The 24,242-nt window shown below is 39.6% G+C and overlaps 1 protein-coding gene across 2 annotated transcripts in view; it reads left to right on the top strand.

Moving 5' to 3' along the window:
* SMURF2 (SMAD specific E3 ubiquitin protein ligase 2) overlaps positions 1–24,242 on the top strand; it is a 66,872-nt gene that overhangs the window by 202 nt on the left and 42,428 nt on the right. For both annotated transcript variants that reach the window (XR_008201074.1, XM_052658838.1), the window contains exon 2: positions 22,645–22,683. Coding sequence is in view for 1 of the 2 variants with exons in the window: in XM_052658838.1 (XP_052514798.1) it covers positions 22,645–22,683 (39 nt within the window). In the remaining variant the exon portion in view is untranslated. The remainder of the gene's footprint in view (positions 1–22,644; positions 22,684–24,242) is intronic.

Raw genomic sequence — 24,242 nt, 5'->3', positions numbered from 1 at the left:
TATGGTACGGAATTACGATGTCTTGACTACCTTTGTTGTGTGTAGTATGTCCAAGTTAAGATGATGTCACTCAGCTGCTGCATTGGCATCAGGTGAGGTTGCCAGGTCAAGGTTTATCAGAGTTTAAGTGGTTGTACGGATATAGAGATGTGGGTGTTAGAGAGATCTGGGTATGTGCTAGACTTTAAAGCTGGTCTAGTAGAAAAAAATGTTTGCTTTAACGGGTCTTAATCTGTTCTTAACTCAGCTAATGGTGTTCTAATTATCGGTTGATGTTCAGTAAACCACCCCAAAACTTAGTGGCTTGAAACAACAAGAATTTGCTCAAAAATTTGTAATTTGTTAGGACTTGGCAGGGTCATCTTGTCTCTTTCACTCAGCATCAGCTGGGGTGTCTCAAGGGCCAGGGCCTATGTTATCTGAAGGTTTATTCAGTAATATTTCTGGCAGTTCAGTCGTCTGTCTGCTGGGATCTTAGCTGGGACTGTCAACTGAAATTCCCACCAGTGGCCTCTCTGTGTGGCCTGGGTCAGTTCAAAGAGAGAGCCAAATCGCCTCCCACAGCCCCACTTCCAAATACCATCACATTGGAGGTTAGCTTTCACTGTACGGATTTGGGAGGGACACAAGCATTCAGTCTGCAACATACCTATTTTTCAACGATATAAAAGTTATATACCCAAAATAACATCTTAATTTCCATAAAAGAACACTTTACTAAAAATAAAACACTATCTAGGACTTTCCAGATATGGAAATAAAAGTTTATGAACTATAAATAATGAAACAGTATGGCTTTTCATATTTTACAGATTTTATTACAGTGTCTGTCACATTTTAGTCACTGAAAGATACTCTTGAGGACAGTAAACCTAATAACCTTTGAAACAAAATTCCTAAATGCTCTGCCCTTATAGGATGAATGATCTAATTATTATACTGTATGTAAAAGTGCTTATGCACCTAGATTGTTCCAGTGGCCCAGTGAGCTTTCAGGGAATGAGTTTCTTAGCTTTGTCTTTGGTGTGGTGGATTATACATGTAGGTCTCAGTGCTTTTTGGAATGACTCTTCATAGAAAAGAATTTGTTAGCTGTAATCTGGAGGTGGTTGTATTGTTTGGTTTTGAAACACACCTGTGTTGGTACATACCTGTATTCGTATGTCTTTCATGTGATAATTTAGTTATTCCTAAATGCTTTCCTTCTGTGTTTAATTAAATCTAGATACAGATTTTGTATCATGTGGTCTTTTTTTTTCATGACAAGGTGAAATTATTTTCAGGTAGGTTTCTAAAACAGAGTCTTTATGTTGATTAGTAATTTGAATGAAAAAGCCTGTACTCTTTAAAAAATCAAGATGAATGTGTGAAATAAACTAGGTGAAAGTTCCGAAGTGTACTTGAAAAATATGGATATGTAAGGACCCTATTGTTACTATTTTAATGTGTTTCTTACTGTGTGGATCACAATAAACTGGAAAATTCTGAAAGAGATGGGAATATCAGAGCACCTGACCTGCCTCTTGAGAAACCTGTATGCAGGTCAGGAAGCAACAGTTAGAACTGGACATGGAACAACAGACTGGTTCCAAATCGGGAAAGGAGTACGTCAAGGCTGTATATTGTCACCCTGCTTATTTAACTCCTGTGCAGAGTACATCATGAGAAACACTGGACTGGAAGAAGCACAAGCTGGAATCAAGATTGCCGGGAGAAATATCAGTAACCTCAGATATGCAGATGACACCACCCTTACGGCAGAAGTGAAGAGGAACTAAAAAGCCTCTTGATGAAAGTGAAAGAGGAGAGAGAAAAAGTTGGCTTAAAGCTCAACATTCAGAAAACGAAGATCATGGCATCTGGTCCCATCACTTCATGGCAAATAGATGGAGAAACAGTGGAAACAGTGTCAGACTTTATTTTTTTGGGCTCCAAAATCACTGCGGATGGTGATTGCAGCCATGACCTTAAAAGATTCTTACTCCTTGGAAGGAAAGTTATGACCAACCTAGATAGCATATTCAAAAGCAGAGACATTTCTTTGCCAACAGAGGTCCTTTTAGTCAAGGCTATGGTTTTTCCAGTGGTCATGTGTGGCTGTGAGAGTTGGACTGTGAAGAAAGCTGAGCACCGAAGAATTGATGCTTTTGAACTGTGGTGTTGGAGAAGACTCTTGAGAGTCCCTTGGACTGCAAGGAGATCCAACCAGTCCATTCTAAAGGAGATCAGTCCTGGGTGTTCTTTGGAAGGAATGATGCTAAAGCTGAAACTCCAGTACTTCGGCCACCTCATGCGAAGAGTTGACTCATTGGAAAAGACTCTGATGCTGGGAGGGATTGGGGGCAGGAGGAGAAGGGGACGACAGAGGATGAGATGGCTTGATGGCATCACCGACTTCGATGGATGTGAGTCTGAGTGAACTCCGGGAGTTGGTGATGGACAGGGAGGCCTGGCGTGCTGTGATTCATGGGGTCCCAAAGAGTCGGACACAACTGAGCAACTGAACTGAACCTAGAATTCTCTGGAAGAGGAACATGGATGAGCTTCTGAGTTTCCCTAAACCCTTTTGTGTGTGTATAAGGACACATTTTCATCAGATTTTCAAAGTGGTCCTTTACAGCGTGTGTGTGTGTGTGTGTGCGTGTGGTGTAAGAACATGTTTTCTTGTGTGTGTGTGTGTGTGTGTGTGTGTGTGTGTGTGGTGTAAGGACATGTTTTCGCGTGTGTGTGTGGTGTAAGGACATGTTTTCATCAGATTTTCCAAGTGGCCCTTTACCACCATCATCTCATCCCCTAGAAAGTTAAGAGCATTACTGTATTGCTGTGGTTTTCAAAATGTTGTACAGAAACCAGAAGCAGCAGCATCACCTGGGTATTTAGTCCCAGCACCTCCCTCCAGACCTAATGAATTAGCAACTCTAAAAGTGCCCCCTCCTCATATTTCAGTGAGCACTCCAGATGGTATGATGGTGAAATTTGAGAACCATGACTTTAAGGTGATAAAATAGAAATAACCTAACAAATACAATTTCGATATATGTTGGCATGTGTGTGTGTTAGTCGCTCAGTTGTTTCTGACTCTGTGCATAGTTGATACTAATCTATGTGATCTACACTGATGTTAATTTGTTGACGATTTGACAATAGAGACATCAGTTGAATACAAAATTCTACAAGCATGTTCACATGTTCTTGTCTGCGTAGCAGTTTTATTTAACACAAATCTTGTTTTGTTGATATTTAGGATTGGAACTAATATTTGAAAACATTTTGATTTATAAAATGTTAATGACTCCTAGGTTTAACATATTTTTACTTTTGGTTAAATGCCTTTTGGTCTTTAAGAGTGTTTTGGTTAGCACTGTAGATTACTTTTATTTTAATGAAGACATTTTGGTTGCAGGTAACAGGAAAACAACCCACTCAGACTAACTTAAGCAAAAAGAGACATTATGGGAGTGGAGTTTTCAGGCCCGAGGGGAAAGTGCAGCCCAGCTTTAGGTGAGACAGGATCCAGGAAATGGAAAGCCTCAGACAGCTATTCTCAGTGACCCCTTCTGGCCATTTAGAACTCTTCTAAGTGCTACGCTTTCTTCTTGGCAGTGGCCTGATTCCCTGTGCTTGTTGTATAGCAGAGAGGATCTAACTGGATCATTGGGGATCTGGTGGCTACTCATCATCCAATCAGCTGTGGTCAGGATCACACGTTACAAATACAGCTGCTGATCTTTTTCTTCTCTGGCTCATGCTGTAGCTATAGATTACATTTTATTGAGGTAATACAGTTTAATGGCATTTTGATATGCTGTTAAGGTTAAAGTAGGACCATCTGACTTGCATTTTAGTTAGTAGTAAATTGTGTTCTTTTTCTCTACAGTAACTTTCTCTAAAAAACAAGCCATCGCAAATTAGTGAATATTATATTAATAGATATTATAGTACAGATGTAATTATAGAAAATTATAGACATAAAGTTGTTTAGTAGAATCATGTCCTTATAATCTTGACTTAATGTTGCATGTGTTTGGATGGATTGTGGAAACATTCTTTCAAATTATAATCAAACTGTGTACACATAAGACAATATGTACTTAGCTTATGCTCTTTCCTTTAGATATTACAGATTTATAAAAAGATACTGGTAGGTTTCAGATGCTTTATTTTACAAACATACCTACTGTGTTTGAAGAAGGCATTTTGTGTAAACACGTATCAGTAGATTTTGGGAACTTTCATTGTCAGTAATTGTTCTGCTGCTGCTAGTGTTGATAAGGATTTGGCATTATGCCTTTCACTTAAACTCTATATAGAAAGTTGAAATGATCATTTGAATAGAACTTGGACAGGCTGATGTGTAAATGGCAGTATATCTCTATAGAAAGAATCTAGGAAATGCATTAGTCCTTTGCATTGGACATTTTACTGAATAATACTTGATAGTTTGGGGGCTTGCAGTGAAATAAGAGGGAGGAGCAGTGGGAAAAGGAAGGCTTTTGTTTACTGTAAGACAGTGCAGTGAAGTAGACATAGTGATGCTAACATCACAGGAGTGTAAACATGACAAATCTAGGCAGACTCCTCTGGAACAGTGAGTTACATTATGACTCGATTCTGAGTCCTCTTGTGGAGCTTCAGAATGTCTAAAATGTCAGTATGTTTAGCAGTTACTGAATGTGTTCTGTGTGCATGGTTTTCTAGACTCCGGGCATGCAGTGGAGATCAGAGTTAAGCCCTTGACCTCAAGGAGTTCATGGTCTGGTAGGGAACCCTGGAAATATTTCGAAAGCATGAAGTTATAAAGAAGTACTTTCTTATTGTAACTACAGTACTTTTTGTAATTGCAGTCTTCTTTCCTGTTTATGCTGGTGGCCTGTGTTTACAAATGGAGCCTGTTTGGGAAACTAAATATCTTTGGCACTTTTGGTCCATCTGAGTGTATCCTCAGGTAATTGAATGACTGTACTTTTTAGAGCCTGGAAGAATGCAGAAGACCTGGGAACTCATCGTTATTTGCACTGTTGTAGAAATAGGTTAATAAATTTGGATGACCTCATGTTTTCATACACCTTTTTATCGTGTATGAGAGAGCCCAGTGAGATGTGTTACTGGGAAAGGCTCCAATAGGTAGTTGAGCCCTCTGGTAAAACAGAGTGCTTACAAATAGTGGAGGAAGCCACCCTGATTTAAACGAAATGATCTTTTTGAACAAAAATTAGGCTAAAGGGAGCAGTGAGTTTTGTTTTATTGTTTACCTTTTAGTTTGCGCATCCTTATACCTCGTCAGTGCTTTTTGGAGGATTTTCATTGATTCAGCAAATATTTGAGTACATATCGTATGTAATAAACTGTAAGAGAAATAAAAGTAAGCCAAACTTTGTCTTCAAGAAACGTATAGGTTAATGGGACATAAAAGGAAGGGTAAGACATCATGTTTGGAAAAGACTCTGATGCTAGGAGGGATTGGGGGCAGGAGGAGAAGGGGACGACCGAGGATGAAATGGCTGGATGGCATCACGGACTCGATGGACGTGAGTCTGAGTGAACTCCGGGAGATGGTGATGGACAGGGAGGCCTGGCGTGCTGCGATTCATGGGGTCGCAAAGAGTCAGACATGACTGAGCGACTGAACTGAAGACATCATGTGAGTACGTTTAATACAAGCAAAATGAGAAGGGCCATACAAAACAAGTAGAGCCAGAACTGGAAGTGCACAGGAAGAGAGAGATCAAAATCAGATCGTGAGAAAGGAGGAGAACGTAAGAGTTCTCACGTGGAATTGAAATGTGATGGATGGATAAAGTTTTGAGGGTTAGTAGTTAGAATAGGGACTTCCTTGGCAGTCCAGTGGTTTAGAGTTGCACTTCCCAGGTGGGGCGTGTGGGTTTGATCTCTGGTCAGAGAACTAAGATCCCACATGCCAGCTGATGTGGCCAAAAAATAAAAAAAATTCCCAGTAGTTAGAATAATAGCACTTGGGGTGGGGAGAGTATTTTGAATAAAGGCAAAGGCAGAAAAATCCTGGGCTTCTTTGAGGGGACAAAGAGAACAGTATTTTCAATGTAGGAGTTAATGAGAGAGAAAGAAGGGATTCTTGACAGCCTCCGAGTGAGGAGTCTGTAGAAGAGGATGGAACCTGAGTCCAGAATACGTGAGCTCATTTACTAGGTGACAGGTTGTAACAGGCCACAACTCTTGAGTTGTAGTTTCTCTCATGGTGGATTTTAGAATGTAACTTTTGTAAGGACCAAGCAAAAGACTCTGTTATACATGTTTTTTGGGGCACATTGTAAAATACTTAGACAAAGCTAGTGAAGGTGATGGAATTCCAGTTGAGCTATTTCAAATCCTAAAAGCTGATGCTGTGAAAGTGCTGCATTCAATATGCCAGCAAATTTGGAAAACTCAGCAGTGGCTACAGGACTGGAAAAGGTCACTTTTCATTCCAATCCCAAGGAAAGGCAATGCCAAAGAATGCTCAAACTACCACGCAATTGCACTTACCTCACATGCTAGTAAAGTAATGCTCAAAATTCTCCAAGCGAGGCTTTAACAGTACTTGAACTGTGAACTTCCAGATGTTTAAGCTGGATTTAAAAAAGGAAGAGGAACCAGAGATTAAATTGCTAACATCCGTTGGATCATAGAAACAGCAAGAGAATTACAGTAAAACATTTATTTCTGCTTTATTGACTATACCAAAGCCTTTGACTGTGTGGATCACCACAAACTGTGATAAATTCTTAAAGAGATGGGAATACCAGACCACCTGACCTGCCTCTTGAGAAATCTGTATGCGCATCAGGAAGCAACAGTTAGAACTGGACATGGAACAACAGACTGGTTCCAAATTGGGAAAGGAGTACATCAAGTCTGTACATTGTCATCCTGCTTATTTAACTTATATGCAGAGTACATCATGAGAAACACTGGACTGGAAGAAGCACAAGCTGGAATCAAGATTGCCAGGAGAAATATTAATAACCTCAGGTATGCAGATGACACCACCCTTATGGCAGAAAGTGAAGAAGAACTAAAGAGCCTCTTGATGAAAGTGAAAGAGGAGAGTGAAAAAGTTGGCTTAAAGCTCAACATTCAGAAAACGAAGATCATGGCATCTGGTCCCATCACTTCATGGCAAGTAGATGAGAAAACAGTAGAAACAGTGACAGACTTTATTTTTTGGGGCTCCAAAATCACTGCAGACGGTGACTGCAGCCATGACCTTAAAAGATGCTTGCCCCTTGGAAGAAAAGTTATGACCAAGCTAGATAGCATATTAAAAAGCTGAAACATTACTTTGCTGACAAAGGTCCATCTAGTCAAAGCTGTGGTTTTTCTAGTAGTCATGTATGGATGTGAGAGTTGGACTATATAGAAAGCTGAGCACCAAAGAATTGATGCTTTTGAACTGTGGTGTTGGAGAAGACTTTTGAGAGTCCCTTGGACAGCAAGGAGATCTAACCAGTCCATCCTAAAGGAGATCAGTCCTGAATATTCATTGGAAGGATTGATGGTGAAGCTGAAACTCTAATACTTTGGTCACCTGATGCAAAGAATTGACTCATTTGAAAAGCCCTGATGCTGGGAAAGATTGAAGGCAGAGGATGAGATGGTTGGATGGCATCACTGAGTCAATGGACATAAATTTGAGTAAACTCCGGGAGTTGGTGATGAACAGTGAGGCCTGGTGTGCTGCAGTTGATGGGGTCACAAAGAGTTGGACATGACTGAGCAACTGAACTGATGTTATTTAAATGTGAATATTGCAAATGGAAATAGGCAAAGAGATATGTGATACCTGAAATAATCTGGCAACTACTCTGGGTGTTCAGGGAGAGGGATTGATAAGACATTTGCTCTCTGGATGATTGCAAGCATATGGTGCAGTTCACAGAACTGGGGAGGTCAAAAGGAAGAAGAGCTGTTGCAGTAGGGAAGCTGATGAATTCAGGTTTTTTAAAAATTTCTATTTAATTATTTGACTGTGACAGGTTTTAGTTGCAGCACGCAGGACCTTTTCAGTTGCAGCACCCAGGTTCTTTAGTTGTGGCATGAGAGCTCTTGGTTGCAGCACGTGGAGTCTAGTTCTCTGACCAGGGATTAAACCCAGTCCCCCTTTATTGGGTGTGTGGAGTTATTGGCCACGGGACCATCAGAGAAATCCCTGATCAGTTCAGTTTTGAATACGTGTAATTTCAAGTGCTGGTAAGGAAAGGTATCCCAAGTGAGTATGTTATGGTAGACAATTGTAATGTGAATTTGGATTTTGAGAGAGGAGTGAGACTGGGCGTACAGATTGAGACTCATCAGTGTGTACCGAAAGCTTACTAGGTTCATGAACTCTGTTACTGACTGAATGCTTCTGTCTGTGTTCTCCTGTATTTTATACGTTGAAACCCTAATCAGGGAATTCTCTGGTGCTGCAGTGGTTAGGACTCTGCCTTCCACCTCTAGGGGCCCAGGTTTAATCCCTGGATGGGGAACTAAAATCTGTAAACCTCCCCCTCAAAAAAGGAATGCTCATCCCTAGTGTGATGGTAAATGAAGGTGGGGCTCTTTGGGAGGTACTCACGTCATGAAGGTGGAGCCCTCATGATTGGAATTCAGTTCAGTCGCTCAGTCATGTCCGACTCTTTGTGTCCCCATGGACTACAGCATGCCAGGCTTCCCTGTCCATCACCAACTCCCTGAGCTTGCTCAAACTCATGTCCACCGAGTCGGTGATACCATCCAACCATGTCATCCTCTGTTGTCCCCTTCCCCTCCTGCCTTCAATCTTTCCCAGCATCAGGGGCTTTTCCAGTAAGTCAGTTCTTTGCATCAGGTGGACAAAGTATTGGAGCTCTAGCTTCAGCATCAGTCCATCAGTGAATATTCATGACTGATTTCCTTTAGGATGGACTGGTTGGATCTCCTTGCAGTCCAAGGGACTCTCAAGAATTCTCCAACACCGCAGTTCAAAAGCATCAATTCTTTGGCACTCAGCTTTCTGTATAGTCCAACTCTCACATCCATACATGACCACTAGAAAAACCATAGCTTTGACTAGACAGACCTTTGTTGGCAAAGTAATGTCTCAGCTTTTTAATATGCTGTCTAGATTGGTCATAACTTTTATTCCAGGGAGCAAGCATCTTTTAATTTCATGTCTGTAGTCACCATCTGCAGTGATTTTGGAGCCTCCCAAAATAAAGTCTGTCTCTGTTTCCACTGTTTCCCCATCTATTTGCCATGAAATGATGGGACCAGATGCCATGATCTTAATTTTCTGAATGTTGAGCTTTAAGCCAACTTTTTCAGTCTCCTCTTTCACTTTCACCAAGAGGCTCTTTGATTGGAATTAGTGCTCTTCAAGAGAGGTGCTACTTCTTGTGGCTGTATGAGGATATAGCAAGAAGGTGGCTGCCTACAAAACAAGAAGGGGGCTCCTCACCAGACACTGAATCTGCTTGTACCTTGAACTTGGACTTGCCAGCCTCGGAACTGTGAAAAATAAGTGGTGTTTAAGCCACCCAGTTTGTAGCATTTATTATAGCAGTCTGAACTAAGACAGGCTTCTCATCAGATTGTGAGAAGACCCCTTTCTTGCTATTTAAGATACTTGGAACTGGGGGATTAACTTTATTAGAAATTTTAGAGTAGAAAGAATAATAATAGCTAATATTTTTTGAGCACCTGGTACTCTTCAGGAGTTTTATGTGTTTGAATTTATTTAATCTTTAAAACAACACTGAAAGGTAGCTCCTAGTATCCTCACTGTAACAGACGAGATATCTGAGGTAAATTGGCATTAAGTCATCGTTCAGGGTCACAAGTTAATAAGTGACAGCACCAGGTTCAAATCCAGGCATTCTGACTCAAAAGTGTTTAACGTTATATAATGTTTATATCTTAACAGTATAGTATGGTATCTCTATGCCTGTCTCTAGAGAAAGAGGGTAAAGGAGACACATTTGGGAGCGGCCAGAAAGTGAGTCAACTTTCCCCCTACACTGTTCAGGCTTCACTGTAACTATATACTTGAATTTTATACAAAGGTTTCCTTCTTTTGGTGTTTTGATGAAAGTAAATTCACTGCAACTATATACTTGAATTTTATACCAAGATTTCCTTCTCTTGGTGTTTTGATGAAAGTAAATTGTTGTGCGGTGAAGTTTAGATACACTAGGCCTGTCTCTTGAGCAGCCACCAGTTACGAAATGGATCTGTTTGAATGAAAGTGTCCAATCAAGAAGGCGCAGTGACTGTCTCCGGTAGCACTAGCCTGATAGTATTCAGTCTACGGACTGCATCGGAGGTCCTTAAGTCTTAGTGAATTTACCATTGTTATGAGTGAAGGATAGTACTTCTGTGCATTTTCATCCCTCAAGTGGAGAAAAGAATTCAAGGAAATATTGCTTAAGATAGCAGAAGGACTATCTTGTAGTATTAAGATAAATAGCAGCAGAGAGTTTCTTACAGTAGCAGTATCTGCAGCGTGCCTGCTACATCCCAAGTCCCTGCATGCTTTACATTTATTTCATACTGAATGTTGCTTGGCTTTAGCAGAACCTTTTTTTTTTTTTTAATGCCAAAACTTGATAATTGTGTGTGTAATAGAAGAAGCTTTATTTTAAAATTGCCTCCAGTCTTTTTAAGGTAATTATTTACTCTTGTGGCTAAAAGAAATATCTGCACTTAAAGTTGTTTGATATGAATGAACTAGATGGGTCATTTTCAGTTGGTTAACTTAAGAACCAGTTTTGCCTTTGAAATACTTAAATGCTGGTGCTTTATTTTTTCCTGTAAGTAAGAATATTTACATCATGTTGGTAGAACCTGTATCTTTAATACATCATCTGTATACTGATTAGTTACCCATCAGATACTAAAAACATTAAGCTAAACTTAGAGACCCAGTTTGTTTTGTAACATGCATGAAATGAATTGCCTGAAATTCCTTGATTAAATGGCACGGTAGCAAGACATTTAGTTAAAAGGAGATCTAATATGATTGCAGAGGTAAACTATAATCTACTGAAAGAAATTGCTCATCTTTTGGAAGAGGTCCTTTTGCAATCTGGGTTTCTGTTAACCATTTTGTAAACCTGTATCACCAGTAATGAATTTAGCACGTTCAGTTCAGGTCAGTCGCTCAGTTGTGTCTGACTCTTTGTGACCTCATGGACTGTGGCACGCCAGGCCTCCCTATCCATCACCAACTCCTGGAGTTTACTCACACTCGTGTCCATTGAGTTGGTGATGCCATGCAACCATCTCAATTTCTGTCATTCCCTTCTCCCTCCCTCAGTCTTTCCCAGCATCAGAGTCTTTTCAAATGAGTCAGTTCTTCCCATCAGGTGGCCAAAGTACTGGAGTTTCAGCTTCAGCATCAGTCCTTCCAGTGAATATTCAGGACTGATTTCCTTTAGGATGGACTGGTTTGGATCCCCTTGCAGTCCAGTGGACTCTCAAGAGTCTTCTCCAACACCACAGTTCAAAAGTATCAATTTTTCAGCGCTCAGCTTTCTTTATAGTCCAACTCTCACATCCATACATTGACTGACCTTTTCCCGCAAAGTAATGTCTCTGATTTTTAATATGCTGTCTAGGTTGGTCATAACTTTTCTTCCAAGGAGCAAGCGTCTTTTAATTTCATGGCTGCAGTCACAAACTGCAGTGATTTTTTCCCAAAATAAAGTCTCTTCACTGTTTCCATTATTTCCCCATCTATTTGCCATGAAGTGATGGGACCAGATGCCATGAGTTTTAAGCCAACTTTTTCACTCTCCTCTTTCACTTTCATCAAGAGGCTCTTTAGTTCTTTTTTGCTTTCTGCCATAAGGGTGGTGTCATCTGCATATCTGAGGTTATTGCCGTTTCTCCCGGCAATCTTGATTCCAGCTTGTGCTTCTTCCAGCCCAGCATTTCTCATGATGTACTCTGCATATAAGTTGAACAAGCAGGGTGACAATATACAGCCTTGATGCACTCCTTTTCCTATTTGGAACCAGTCTGTTGTTCCATGTCCAGTTCTAACTGTTGCTTCCTGACCTGCATACAGATTTCTCAAGAGGCAGGTCAGGTGGTCTGGTATTCCCATCTCTTAGAATTTTCCACATTAAGTTCCTTTAAAAAGGAAGAGCTAACCTGACAGACTGTGTTTAGCTGTATGTATGATGTTTAAGAGTTTGGATTCTGTGATTAGTATCAACTATTTGTATTGTTCGGAGAGGGCAATGGCACCCCACTCCAGTACTCTTGCCTGGAAAATCCCATGGACGGAGGAGCCTGGTAGGCTGCAGTCCATGGGGTCTCTAAGAGTTGGACACGGCTGAGCGACTTCACATTCACTTTTCACTGTCATGCATTGGAGAAGGAAATGGCAACCCACTCCAGTGTTCTTGCCTGGAGAATCCGGGGTCGCACAGAGTCGGACACGACTGAAGCGACTTAGTAGCAGCATTTGTATTGTTATCTTCACTAGCATTTACAGTGTAATCTTTGGCAAGTCCTTAATGCCTAAACTTCCATTTCTTCAGCTCTAAAGTGTAGTAGGGACTTACCTGGCGATCCAGTGATTAAGACTGTAGACTTCTACTGCAGAGGGCATAGGTTTAAGTCCCTAAAGATCCCACATACCATGCTGTGTGGCCAAAAAAAAAAAAGAAAAGAAAAATGTAGGTAATACTGTTACTTAACTTCATATGATTGGTATATACTTGGACATAGTAAATAGTCAATAAATGTTATCCAATCTTTTTATATTCCTTACTAAAGTTCTTTTTCATTTAATGAATAAATGGACTTTTATTCTTAACAGCATATTAAAATTTTTTCTTGTCAATAAATGTTTACGTAATGTTAATGGTTATATTTCAGCATACTATTTGTCATCCTTAAAAACTATCAATATTTTGTTATTGTGCAAATAAGGTTGTATTTGATATTTCTACTAAGTATAGCCTTTTGTAATAATGCTTTTTAAAGGATAATAATGCTGTTGAATATGAATCTTAGGGCTCCTGTTTCAAGCAAAAAACTGAAACACATAGGTATAAAAATTATATTTTATGCAAGTTTTCAATAGAACTTAAATTTCGTGCTTAGGAGTTGAAGTAGAGGTTATTTTCTTGGAGCAGAAAGATCAGGAAGGGTGCGTATTGTAGACATCTTTAAAGCACTAGGCCATCCTGTTGGAATTTGTATAGGAGTGCTGTCCTCAACTTCAGTTTTGTTTTGCAGTGTTAATATAAATTCAAAGGAAATACAAAAGCAGTCTACTCTGTTGAAAAATAGTTTGTACAGCTTGAACAAACAGTGCTATATAATCTGTGGGGCAAAGGAAACTGGGATGTCTGAGTGTTTTTTTTTTTTTTTCTCTCAAACAGTCTCATTCCAATCAGCAGTGTAATTGGAATGCAACTCCAGTCTGGAGGAGGAAGGGGAATTTTTGGCAAGAAGATACTGAGCAGTTGGGAGTTTAATTCAGATTTAGTATAGGCAGCCATGCATTAGAGTACAACTCAGTAAGAGCAGCAATAGCATTCTACTTCTACAGCTGGGAGTTGTACTCTAGTATTATTAGATGCTGTGTTCCATATAGATAACGCTTTTCCAACCAGAAGAAGGAATTATCAACTGAAATGGTAATATTTATTGCATCTGCACTTCTGCACATGGTTTCCTCCGATCACTGCCTCTAATAAAATAAAGACTTTTGTGAAATTTAAAAATATTTCTTGAGAAAACAACAACAAAGAAAGGCTTTTATGGCATGATATTTGTATTGTACCTGACCAGCAAGCTCTGAGGGGAGAGGACTGTGTCTTATTTATCTTTGTATCTGCAGAATCTGTCATCGCACTTGGCACAAAGCAGTTGTTCAGGAAATACGAATGAAAGGGTGAATGAAGGAGCGTTCCCTTCTCATTAAGCATCCCAAGATGGTCCCGTCTACTTGTGTGTGAAATAGAGAGGAGTTACCAGTGTACCCGCCAGGCTGATCTTACCTTATTTTGATTATCTCCTCTATTTTAAACCCACCTATCTGCTGAAGAGCAGAATAGCTAGAACAGGTCTTAGGTTTTGGAAGTGTAGACTTAGGAGGGAGAAATGCTTGGAAGAAATTTGAGAAGGGTAGTAGCATGATCATATTAGTCTAGTAAAATTAATCTAGTATAAATCTACAGGCTGTGTGAGACTTGGTCCCAATGGAATCTGAAATAATGGTACTGTGCTGGTGTAACGCCACATTTGTAGTTCACATTACTCAAAATTGACATATGGCTGTTAAATATCTGAAGTCCTGTATAATGTTTTAATACAGAAATTAGTGGAAGTTCACTGAGTTATATTCCCAAGAATTATGCACTTTTCTTTGTAAATTATTTCAAGAGAAAACTTACTGAACATTAAAAATTTTAAAATATTGACATCTGTCTAGGAGTAAGTCTATACTCTTTAGCCTTTGTTCTGGCCCTCACACCCCCTTACAGGGTTTCCCTCCTGCTAGTCCCTTCCTGTAATTTCTCAGTTCCTGTGTTTCTCGACAGCGTTTTTACCTCTCTCCTGTAATAATCATCTATAAAGCAAAAATGGGAGTCCTTCCTCTCTGCCAGCCTTCCCTAGTGCCACAGTTCCCAGTCTTGGCTCAACTTTCTTTAGTTTTCTGTTGCAGAAAGTGATTTACAGATATAAATTTGTGCAAATATAAGTGTAAAATTACACTACAAATATTAAAACACATTGTAGTATTATATATTTCTCAGGAGATTCTGATGTATACCTCCTTAGTTGAGAATTTGTTACAGTGACAAATAGGAGTTTGTCCTAGTGAAATTCATTAACTCATTGAGCATTTACTGAGCTCTTATGATTGGTACCGAGGATGAAAAGAGCAGTGGGCTATGGTTCTAGGACCCAGAGTACATTCCCAAGAAAAGGAACAGTAGACTCCAAGGGCTAAAAATGGATTTATGTGAATAAATACCAGAATCTCAAATGGTAGCTGAAAATGTCATCTGAAGATTTACAAGTGCACTCTTTTGCTACTACGTGTAAATAATTAAAAGATTGTCTGGAGCTGTTGAAATGTAGCATTAGTAGGCACTCTGACCAGTCTTGATATTTCTTTGTTTTAAATTAATCTTGTTTCTCTGTGTTACCTTCCTTAGTCTCAGAGTTGCTAAAATTTCTTTTTATAAACTTTGAACCTGACTTTAAAGTTCTTTCTTCTTTTGATTTTTTCAGTTACTCTTTAAAACTTAGTCATCTATTAGCAACATCATACTTGTGATTAAAAGAAAAAATGTCAAACATGATCTGATGAGTATCTTTTAAATAGCAGAAATGATAATAACATTGTATAAACCAAAACTATGGTTACTTGCAGACTGGTAATCTATCACATAGTATTAAAAGTCCCTCTTTCAATGAAATTATTTTAGATTATTTTGGAGTTTGTTTTTACTCATTTAGCATTTTACCAAGTGCCCATCAAATGTCTGGCGCAGTGTCTGCTTGGTGCAAGGGTTGTAAAGAAACGATGCAGTCATGATTTATGCTGAATGGAGTTTACCACCTCTAGTTACAAGCAACATTCTAAACTTAAAAACATAATAACGTGCGACAAGTGCCTGAGATAAGTATGGGCTTTTGTGAAAATACAAGTGGGCAAAAGGTTGAGAGAAACATGTTCTAAAAAGCTTCCTTCCCTTTTGAGACCTAAATACGGGTAGTTGAAGGAGCCTGGGGCAGATGTTTCGGGGAGAGAGAATGACACATGAAGGTTGTGGGTGAGAGAATATATTTGAGAATGTGAAGGTTTAGTGTGGCTGGATCTTGGACTTGGATGCTTGAAGAGGAGGGACGGTAGTGGAAGACGAGGTCAGAGAGCAGGAGCCAGGGTCTGATGGGCTTATAACCCAAATAGGTTTTGGGCTTGAAGACCTTGGCGCAGTATTCTAAGGATGGAGGTCAATAGAAAAGACAGATACAAGGTTCCTGAGAAAGTGGGAGGTTGGGGATGTGATCCAGAGCACCAGTGGAAGGACTGTTTTGAGGAGTGTTTTACACATGTTTTGGAAAGTTATTAGGAAGAGAAATGGATGGAAGGAATTAAATAGTATTTTTAGAAAGATCATTTTAGGTCTGGTGTGGAGACCTGATTCAAGGCAGTTGAGGCTTAAGGCAGGGGACTGATGGGGAGGCTGTTGTAATGACTTAAACAGTAGTTGATGGTGGTCTGCACAGGTGTAATGGCACTGGTAATAGGGAGAAGTGGACAGGTGAAGGATATTTCAGAGGCAGAGTTGATTAGAAGCAGTAATTGCCAGGAGGTGGGGAGGGGTAGTGTAGTGGAGGTTTCTGACTAGGGCAATAGAGTGGAAAGCAAAGATATTTATTGAAAGAAAGTTAACTGGAGAAGGAGTTTGAGGGAAAGGGGGATAGTGATTTTTATGTGAGGGTGTATTTAGTGTGCCTGTGTGGATCTGGAGTTCAAGAGAGAGCTGAGGATTGGGTTTATAGATTGAGGTGTCCTCAAAATGGTAAAGACCAGGGAGAATGTTTGAAAAAATGGCTCTTCAAATTTGTTTTTCAAGACGAGAAGAGGAGCTTTGTCAAACTGTCAGAACTATGAACTTTCTCCCCAGGAGAGTACACATGGATATAACAATTTTTGTTTTCCTCGTCCACTCTGGTTTATTTCAGGATATTGAATATAGTCCCCTGTGCTGTACAGTAGTACCTTGTTGTTTATCTATTTGAATCCCAAACTCCTAATTCATCCCTCCCCTAACCCTTTTCCCCTTTGGTAACCATAAGTTTGTTCTCTGTGTCTGTGAATCTGTTTCTGTTTTGTAAATAAGTTCATTTGTATCATATCTTAGGTTTCACATGTAAGTGATAGCATATGGTATTTGTCTTTCTCTTTGTGACTTACTTCACTTAAAGTATGGTAATCTCTAGGTCCACCCATGTAGTTGGAAATGGCAGTTTTTTTTTTTTATGGCTGAGTAGTATTCCTGTGTATGTGTGTATCACACCTTTTTTATCCATTTACCTGTTGATGGACATTTACGTTGCTTCCTTGTCTTGGCTATATAAGTAGTGCTTTTATGACCATCGGGGTGCGTGTATCTTTGGGAATTGGCATTTTCTCCAGATAGGCGCCAGCAGCAGGGTTGCTGAACCACGTGGCAACACTGTGTTTTGAGGATCCTCCGTGTTGTTTTCCATAGTGGCTGCACCGACTTCATCCCCACCGACAGTGTAGGAGGGTTCCCTTTTCTCCACACCCTCACTAGCATTTATTATTTGAAGACTTTTTAATGATGGCCATTCTGACTGGGGTGAGGTGATACCTCATTGTAGTTTTGATTTCCACCTCTCTAATATTAGCAGTGTTGAGCCTCTTTCCATGTGTCTGTTGGCCATCTGTATGTCTTATTTGGAGTAGTATTACTTACTCCTTTAGTAGTAGTTGAGATCTTCTGCCCATTTTTTGACTGGGTTTTTTTGTTTGTTTGTTTTTGTTACTGAGTTATATGAGCTGTTTGTATATTTTGGAAAGTAAGCCCTTGTTGGTTGCATTGTTTGCAGATATTTTCTCCTATTCTGTAGGTTGTCTTTTTGTTTATGATTTCCTTTGCTGTGTGAAAGCTTATACATTTGATTCAGTTCAGCTCAATCATGTCCGACTCTCTGTGACCCCAAGAATTGCAGCATGCCAGGCCTCCCTGTCCATCACCAACTCCCGGAGTTGTGTTACCCAAACTCATGTCCATCGAGTCGGTGATGCCATCCAGCCATCTCATCCTCTGCTGTCCTCTTCTCCTCCTACCCTCAATCCCTCCCAGCATCAGGGTCTTTTCCAATGAGTCAACTCTTCGCATGAGGTGGCCAGAGTATTGAGTTTCAGCTTCAGCATCAGTCCTTCCATTGAATACCCAGGACTGATCTCCTCCAGGATGGGCTGGTTGGATCTCCTTGCAGCCCAAGGGACTCTCAAGAGTCTTCTCCAACACCACAATCTCATTTGTTTATTTTGGCTTTATTTCTGTTGTCATATCAAGAAACCATTGATTTATGTCAGAGAAGCTTTGCCTGTATTCTCTTCTGGGAGTTTCACGGTGTCATGTCTTATATTTAAATCTTTAAGCCAGTTTAAGTTTTTTTGTGTGTATGGTGTGAGAGACTGTTCTAACTTCATTGATTTCCATGTGGCTGTCCAGTTTTTCCAGTACCACTTGTTGAAGAGACTGTCTTTTCTCCATGTATATTCTTGCCTTGTCATGGATTAATTGACGTGGGTTTGCAGGTCTGTCTCTGGGCTCTGTTCTGTCCCACTGATCCATATGTGTTTGTGGCAGTACTGCACTGTTTTGCTTACTGTAACTTTGTAGTATTGTTTGAGGTTTGGGAAGGTTATGTCTCCACCTTTGTTCTTTCTCCTTAGGATTGCTTTGACAATTCTGGGTCTTTTATGGTTTCATAAAAATTTTAGGTTTATTTGTTTTGGTTCTGGGAAAAATGATGTGAGTAATTTGATAGGGGTCACAGTAAATCTGTAGATGGCCTTGAGTAGTACGACCACTTTAACAGTATTCTTCGAATCCAAGAGCATGGGGTATCTTTCCATCTCTTTATTTTTATTTTTTGTCTGTGCTGAGTCTTCGTTGCTACATGTGGACTTTATCTAGTTGGAGCGAGCAGGGGCTGCTCTCTAGTTGGAGCAGGTGGGGGCTGCTTTTTAGGTGCAGTGCTCAGGCTTCCCATTGCATTGGCTTCTCTCGTCGCAGAGCGCTGGCTCTAGAGCTTCCGCGGCTGCCACTCGTGGGCTCTCGAGCATGGCTTGGTAGCTGTGGTGCACAGCCTCAGCTGCTCCACAGCATGTGGGATCTTCTGGGACCAGGGGTTGAACCAGTGCCCCTGCATTGCAAGGTGGATTCTTAACCACTGAACCACCGGGGAAGCCCCTTTCCATTTCTTTGAATAATCTTCAGTTTCCGTTATGAATATTTTATAGTGCTCAACATATAAGTCTTTCTCACCTCCTTGGTGAGGTTTATTCCTATGGTGGGTTTTTTTTTTTTTTTTAGATGCAATTTCAGAAGAGGTTTTTTTTTTCCCCTTGCCCTTTCTCATATTTCACTGTTAGTTTAAAGAAATGTGACAGATTTCTGCATGATAATCTTGTACTCTGATACCTTGCTGAATTTATCAGTACTAGTGGTTTTTATGTGTGTCTTTAGGGTTTTTTATGTATAGTAGTATCATGTCATCTGCATCAGTGCTGGTTGAATAGAAGTGGTGAGAGTGGACATCCTTGTCCTGTTCTGGATTTTAGCAGGAGGTCTTTCTGCTTCTCAGTGTTGGGTGTTATGTTGGCTGTGGGTTTGTCATAAATAGCTTTTATTATGTTGAGATATGTTTTCTCTGTAGTTTTTATCATAAATGGATACTAAATTTTATCAAATTTTTTTGCACCCATTGAGATGATAATGTGGCTTTTTTTGGGTCTTTCATTGATCTGTATCACATCAGTTGACTTTTCATATGTTGAACGATCCTTGTGACTGTGGGATGAATCCAGCTTGATCGTGGTGTGTAATCTTTTTTATGTGTTTTTGGATTCAGCTTGCTAATACTTTGTTGAGCTTGTAACAGTTTACATATAATTCCAAGGTTTATAGGATGGATGTCTGTGCTCCTTAGGTTATAGAGTAAAAGAGGACCTGAGTAAGGACATCTCTGAAGAACCTCAACTTTCATGGATGGAGCAAAGGAAAGAGATCTGGCAAAGAAGACTTATAATAAATTTTATACTTGGATTGTTTGTGATACATATACACAATGGAGTATTATTCAGCCATAAAAAGGAATGCATTTGACTCAGTTCTAATGAGGTGGATGAACCTAGAGCCTATTATACAGAGTGAAGTAAGTCAGAAGGATAGATATTGTATGTTAATGCATATAAATGGAATCTAGAAATCTGGTACTGAGGAACCTATCTGCAGGGCAGCAGTGAGACGCAGACATGGAGGACAGAGTTATGGACAGAGGCGGGGAAGGAGAGGGAGGGACGAATTGAGAGAGGAGCAGGGAAACATACACACCACCATGTGTGAAATAGACAGCCAGTGGAAACTCGCTGTATGACGCAGGGAGCTCAGACCACTGCTCTGTGACAACCGAGAGGGGTGGGATGGGCTGGGAGGCTGGGGGGAGATCCAAGAGGGAGGGGACATGCGTATACCTGTGGCTGATTCATGTTGATATGTGGCAGAAGCCACCACAATATTGTAAGGCAATTATCCTCCAATTAAAAATAACTTAATTTTAAAAAATTACACTGGATTTAAATTTTATGTTTGGTGTTAAGCAGAAACCAAAAGTAGAGAGGGGTTCCAGAAGAGGGAGTAGTCAGTAGTGGCAAATGCCCCCCAGGGGCAAGTGCAATAAAGAATGAAAAGCGTCCATTGGATGGATTTAGTAGTTAGGTCCCCAGTGCTCTGGAGAAGCAGTGTAGAGGCAATGGTGAGAGGAGAAGCCAAACTGCAGTTAATTGAGGCATTAGTGGGTAGTAAAGAAGTGAAGTCACAGGTGTACACGGTGTTCTAAAGTAGTTCAGTTACGGAGGAAAAGAGGTAAGATGGTGGCTGGAGTGGAGGGGCATGGGCAAGACTGGAGGATGTGTAAGTACTGATGAGGCCATCACTAGAGGAAATGGGGGGACAAGTTCTTGAGAAAATGATGGGTTGGGTATGAAATCCATAGCACAATCGGAAGGATGCCCTTAGAGGAGTGAACATGGTAAGTGGGAGGAAGAAAAGAAGAATTAGTGTTAAAACAGTGTATTTGTAGGCTTAGTGACAAGAAATTGGAGAACTTCCCATGTAGTCTTTTCTCTGAAGTAGGATGTGCAGTTATTTATGTTTTGAATCATAGAGTGGTGGTTTAAACATTACTAATACCTTGTCAGTACTGAAGGTTATGATTTGGATTCATATATGTGTTGCATGGGCTTCCCTTGTGGCTCTGGTAGAGAATCTGCCTGCCAGTGCAGGAGACGCGTTCAGTCCCTGGGTAGGGAAGAGCCCCTGGAAAAGGAAATAGCAACCCATTCCAGTATTCTAATCTGGGAAATCCCATGGATAGAGGAGCCTCGCAGGCTACAGTTCATGGTATCGCAAAAGAGCTGGATACGACTTAGCGACTGAACAGCGTGTGTTGTGTATGTATAGATCCTGAGTATTCTGTTCAGTTTATGTGATGATAACAAAAGTTGAGGGAGTTTTTTTTTTAATGCTTTATCAGATCAGATTCCAAGTTCTCTATGACAACAGCACCCCTGTTCTTGGTTTTCTTGTTTTAAAAAAGCCTTCTTTTTTTTTGACCATGCCACAAGGCATGGTGGACCTTGGTTCCCCAACCAGGGCTTGAATGCACAGCCCCTGCAATGGAGGCGCAGAGTCTTCATTGTTGGACCCCCGGGAAGTCCCTTGGGAGGCGTTCTCCTCAATCAGCTTTCTGATTTGGTATTCTGAAATATGGCCTTGGTTTTCATGATTGAGTTTTTATGTTCTTAAACTGTTTCTAACACAGGGCCTAAGAGACTCTGACTAGTAAATCCATTTCTTGTGCTTACTTAATAATTTTATTCATTTATCAGTGGCATCTGTCTTCAAGATTATTTTTATTTGAACTTTTAACAGTGATTTATTTATTTAGACTTGTTCCCAAGGTTTGTTAAGTGAATTGTTACACACTAAACTTCCAATAAGTGCAACTCATTGAACAGACCATTTAAACTATTAGCAGAAGTGGGTAGAAATTAGTCACACATTACTTTCATAGATACTTTATGAATTAAAATATAAATATATGGACATTGGTGGTTTACCTTCACTTGTAACAAGTTTGAATTACAGACGTTCAGTGACTGCATAAGCAGAGGCTTTTAAATTGACATGTAATTCATGTACTGTAAAATTCATCCCTCTAAAGCATGTGCAGTCCAGTGATTTTAGAATTGATCTATTCACAAGGCTGTGCAGCCATCACCATTAAGTAATCATGTAATGCAGGGTAATCCAGAGAAAGTGGATCTGGGATATCTGTCTTGATATATTAACTTTTAGTTTTCGGAAGACACAGTTGATCTTTCTTGTCTTTTAGCCAGTGTTTCTGTGGAGTTGAGATGGAGAGAAATAACAATTTTTTTTTTAATGTCATCTATATCATTTAAGCTTTATTTTACTTATGATCCTCTTCAATATAAAATTATTTTACCCTTAAAATATATGAATATTAATCCTAGTGTATGTATTTCCTCCTTAGAACTGTGTTTTTCCCTTGCTATCAAGCTACTCTGAGACTAGATCTTGATGGGAGATAGGAATCGGTTCTTTGTTAGAATACTGGATTTATAAACTTTGTTGCCCTCACCTGTTACTGGTGATCATTGCTGAAGTTGCAGCCACGGTTCAGCTGTCTTTTGCTAAGCTTTAATCAAAGATTGTGATTGTATTTCATACCTTGCTATAATTAGTGTTTAATTATTATTCACTAGTATTTCACAGTGTTTCAAAATGTTTGACGGTGCAGTTTCACCATTTTAATTCTTCCCATGTATTTTTTGTTTTTTTGTTTTTGCAGTACTCTGTGCAAAAAACTTGGTGAAAAAGGATTTTTTCCGTAAGTAAATTAACTTTAAATCTTGTATATTGTATGTAGATTTTTTTGCAAAGCATTTTCAGAATTGTCTGGTTTAGGGATTTTTCTATTCAGAAATATACTTATTGTTTTATGAATTCTTTGATTGAGCTTTTTGGCATCACATTTCTTAAAGAGGATTTTGTGCTCCTTAGCCCCTTTCCCTTTATCCACTGAGGACCCTAGCATGTTTGTGTGAAATGTATGTGTGTGTAATGTATACTGAAGGTGTGCATACTACTAGATTTCTAGAAGAGATTTGAGATTATTTGTTAAACACTTTCCCCCTAACATTTTGTAGAAAGTTTACCCATGCATTCAGGAGTTATTGGAAGGCAGTGAAGTCATTCAGCCTGCTTGGAATTTCCAGAGTATAGGAAAGAAATCTCTGCCTCATTTGATCATAGAAGCTTGTAATGTTTCAGACTCCAAAAGAGACATTTAGTTACTATATTTGCAGTCTCTTTGCCAATCAGTTGTGATATTTTTTTGTGGCTTTATTTAGGATTAAGTTTTGTGAGGGAGGATTGGGAAGTACCCCTCACACATATTTAAGATCTTTACCCTATAATATTAGACTTCACATTGGCTTTAAATTTTCGAGTAAAAATGATATAATTTTTTTGTAAAAAAAAAAAAAGTCTAAGCCAGCTAAATTTGATAGACAAAATATTTGAAGTTAGAAATAGAGAAGTTCATTAGATTTTTAAAGTTCAGGTCCTACCAGCCATCAAAAACTGGCTATATGCTAATTAATATGACAGTTAATTTTCAAGGTTTGATTGAAAGAAGTAATAAGCTCTTGATCTATTTTAAATCATATTTAATTCATTCTACTTAAATTTTTAATTCAGTCTTCCTAGAAGAGCACCTAAAAGTTTATAAAATAACATTAACTGTGTAAATTATGGTATGCTTATATGGTAAAGCAGTTAAACAGGATAATTTGGGACATAGTTAAGTAGTTTCCAGTTTATGTACTATATTCTTTTTATCCTACAGCATGTCACAGGACGAGAGCCAGTGACTCTCTCTCCTTGCTGCCCCCAGTTAGTGTTACCTTCACAGTGGCTACTGAACTATCCGCCTTGTCCCTATTGCTGATAAGCTGAACTAATGCATACTCCTTTGACCTTCCTTTAGGTTGATCCAAGGTAGGATTATCCTAGTGGACTTCCGAGTGGCCAATAGAATTGGATAGGCAGGTGACAAGGAAAAGAGGGAGTGAAGTAAGGCATCGTCTACCCACCCCCACTTCCAGGACAGCTGTTCTGGTTGTAAAGACAACATCTTCAGTTTTGTCTCCTTGCCTTCCTTCCCAAATTCTTTTCCTTCCTCTGGAGTCCCAAGACACACCTTCTCCAATAAAGCATCAGATATCTTTGTCTCAGTCTTCCTAGGAAATCTAGAGAAATCTTACTCTAAGTCTTTGTAAGCCCCTGAGAAGCCTGTTATTATCAATTACATGATCTTTATCTGTCCATAAGTTGTATGTGAAGAAAAGAAGGAAATCTTTCCCCTTTTTATTGGTGTAAGCAGTA

The sequence above is a fragment of the Budorcas taxicolor genome, chromosome 19, assembly GCF_023091745.1.
Source record: "Budorcas taxicolor isolate Tak-1 chromosome 19, Takin1.1, whole genome shotgun sequence".
In the NCBI taxonomy this organism is placed as follows: Eukaryota; Metazoa; Chordata; class Mammalia; order Artiodactyla; family Bovidae; genus Budorcas; species Budorcas taxicolor.
Note: the sequence above shows the minus strand (reverse complement) of the source record. Positions and strands in the feature narration are given on the sequence as shown.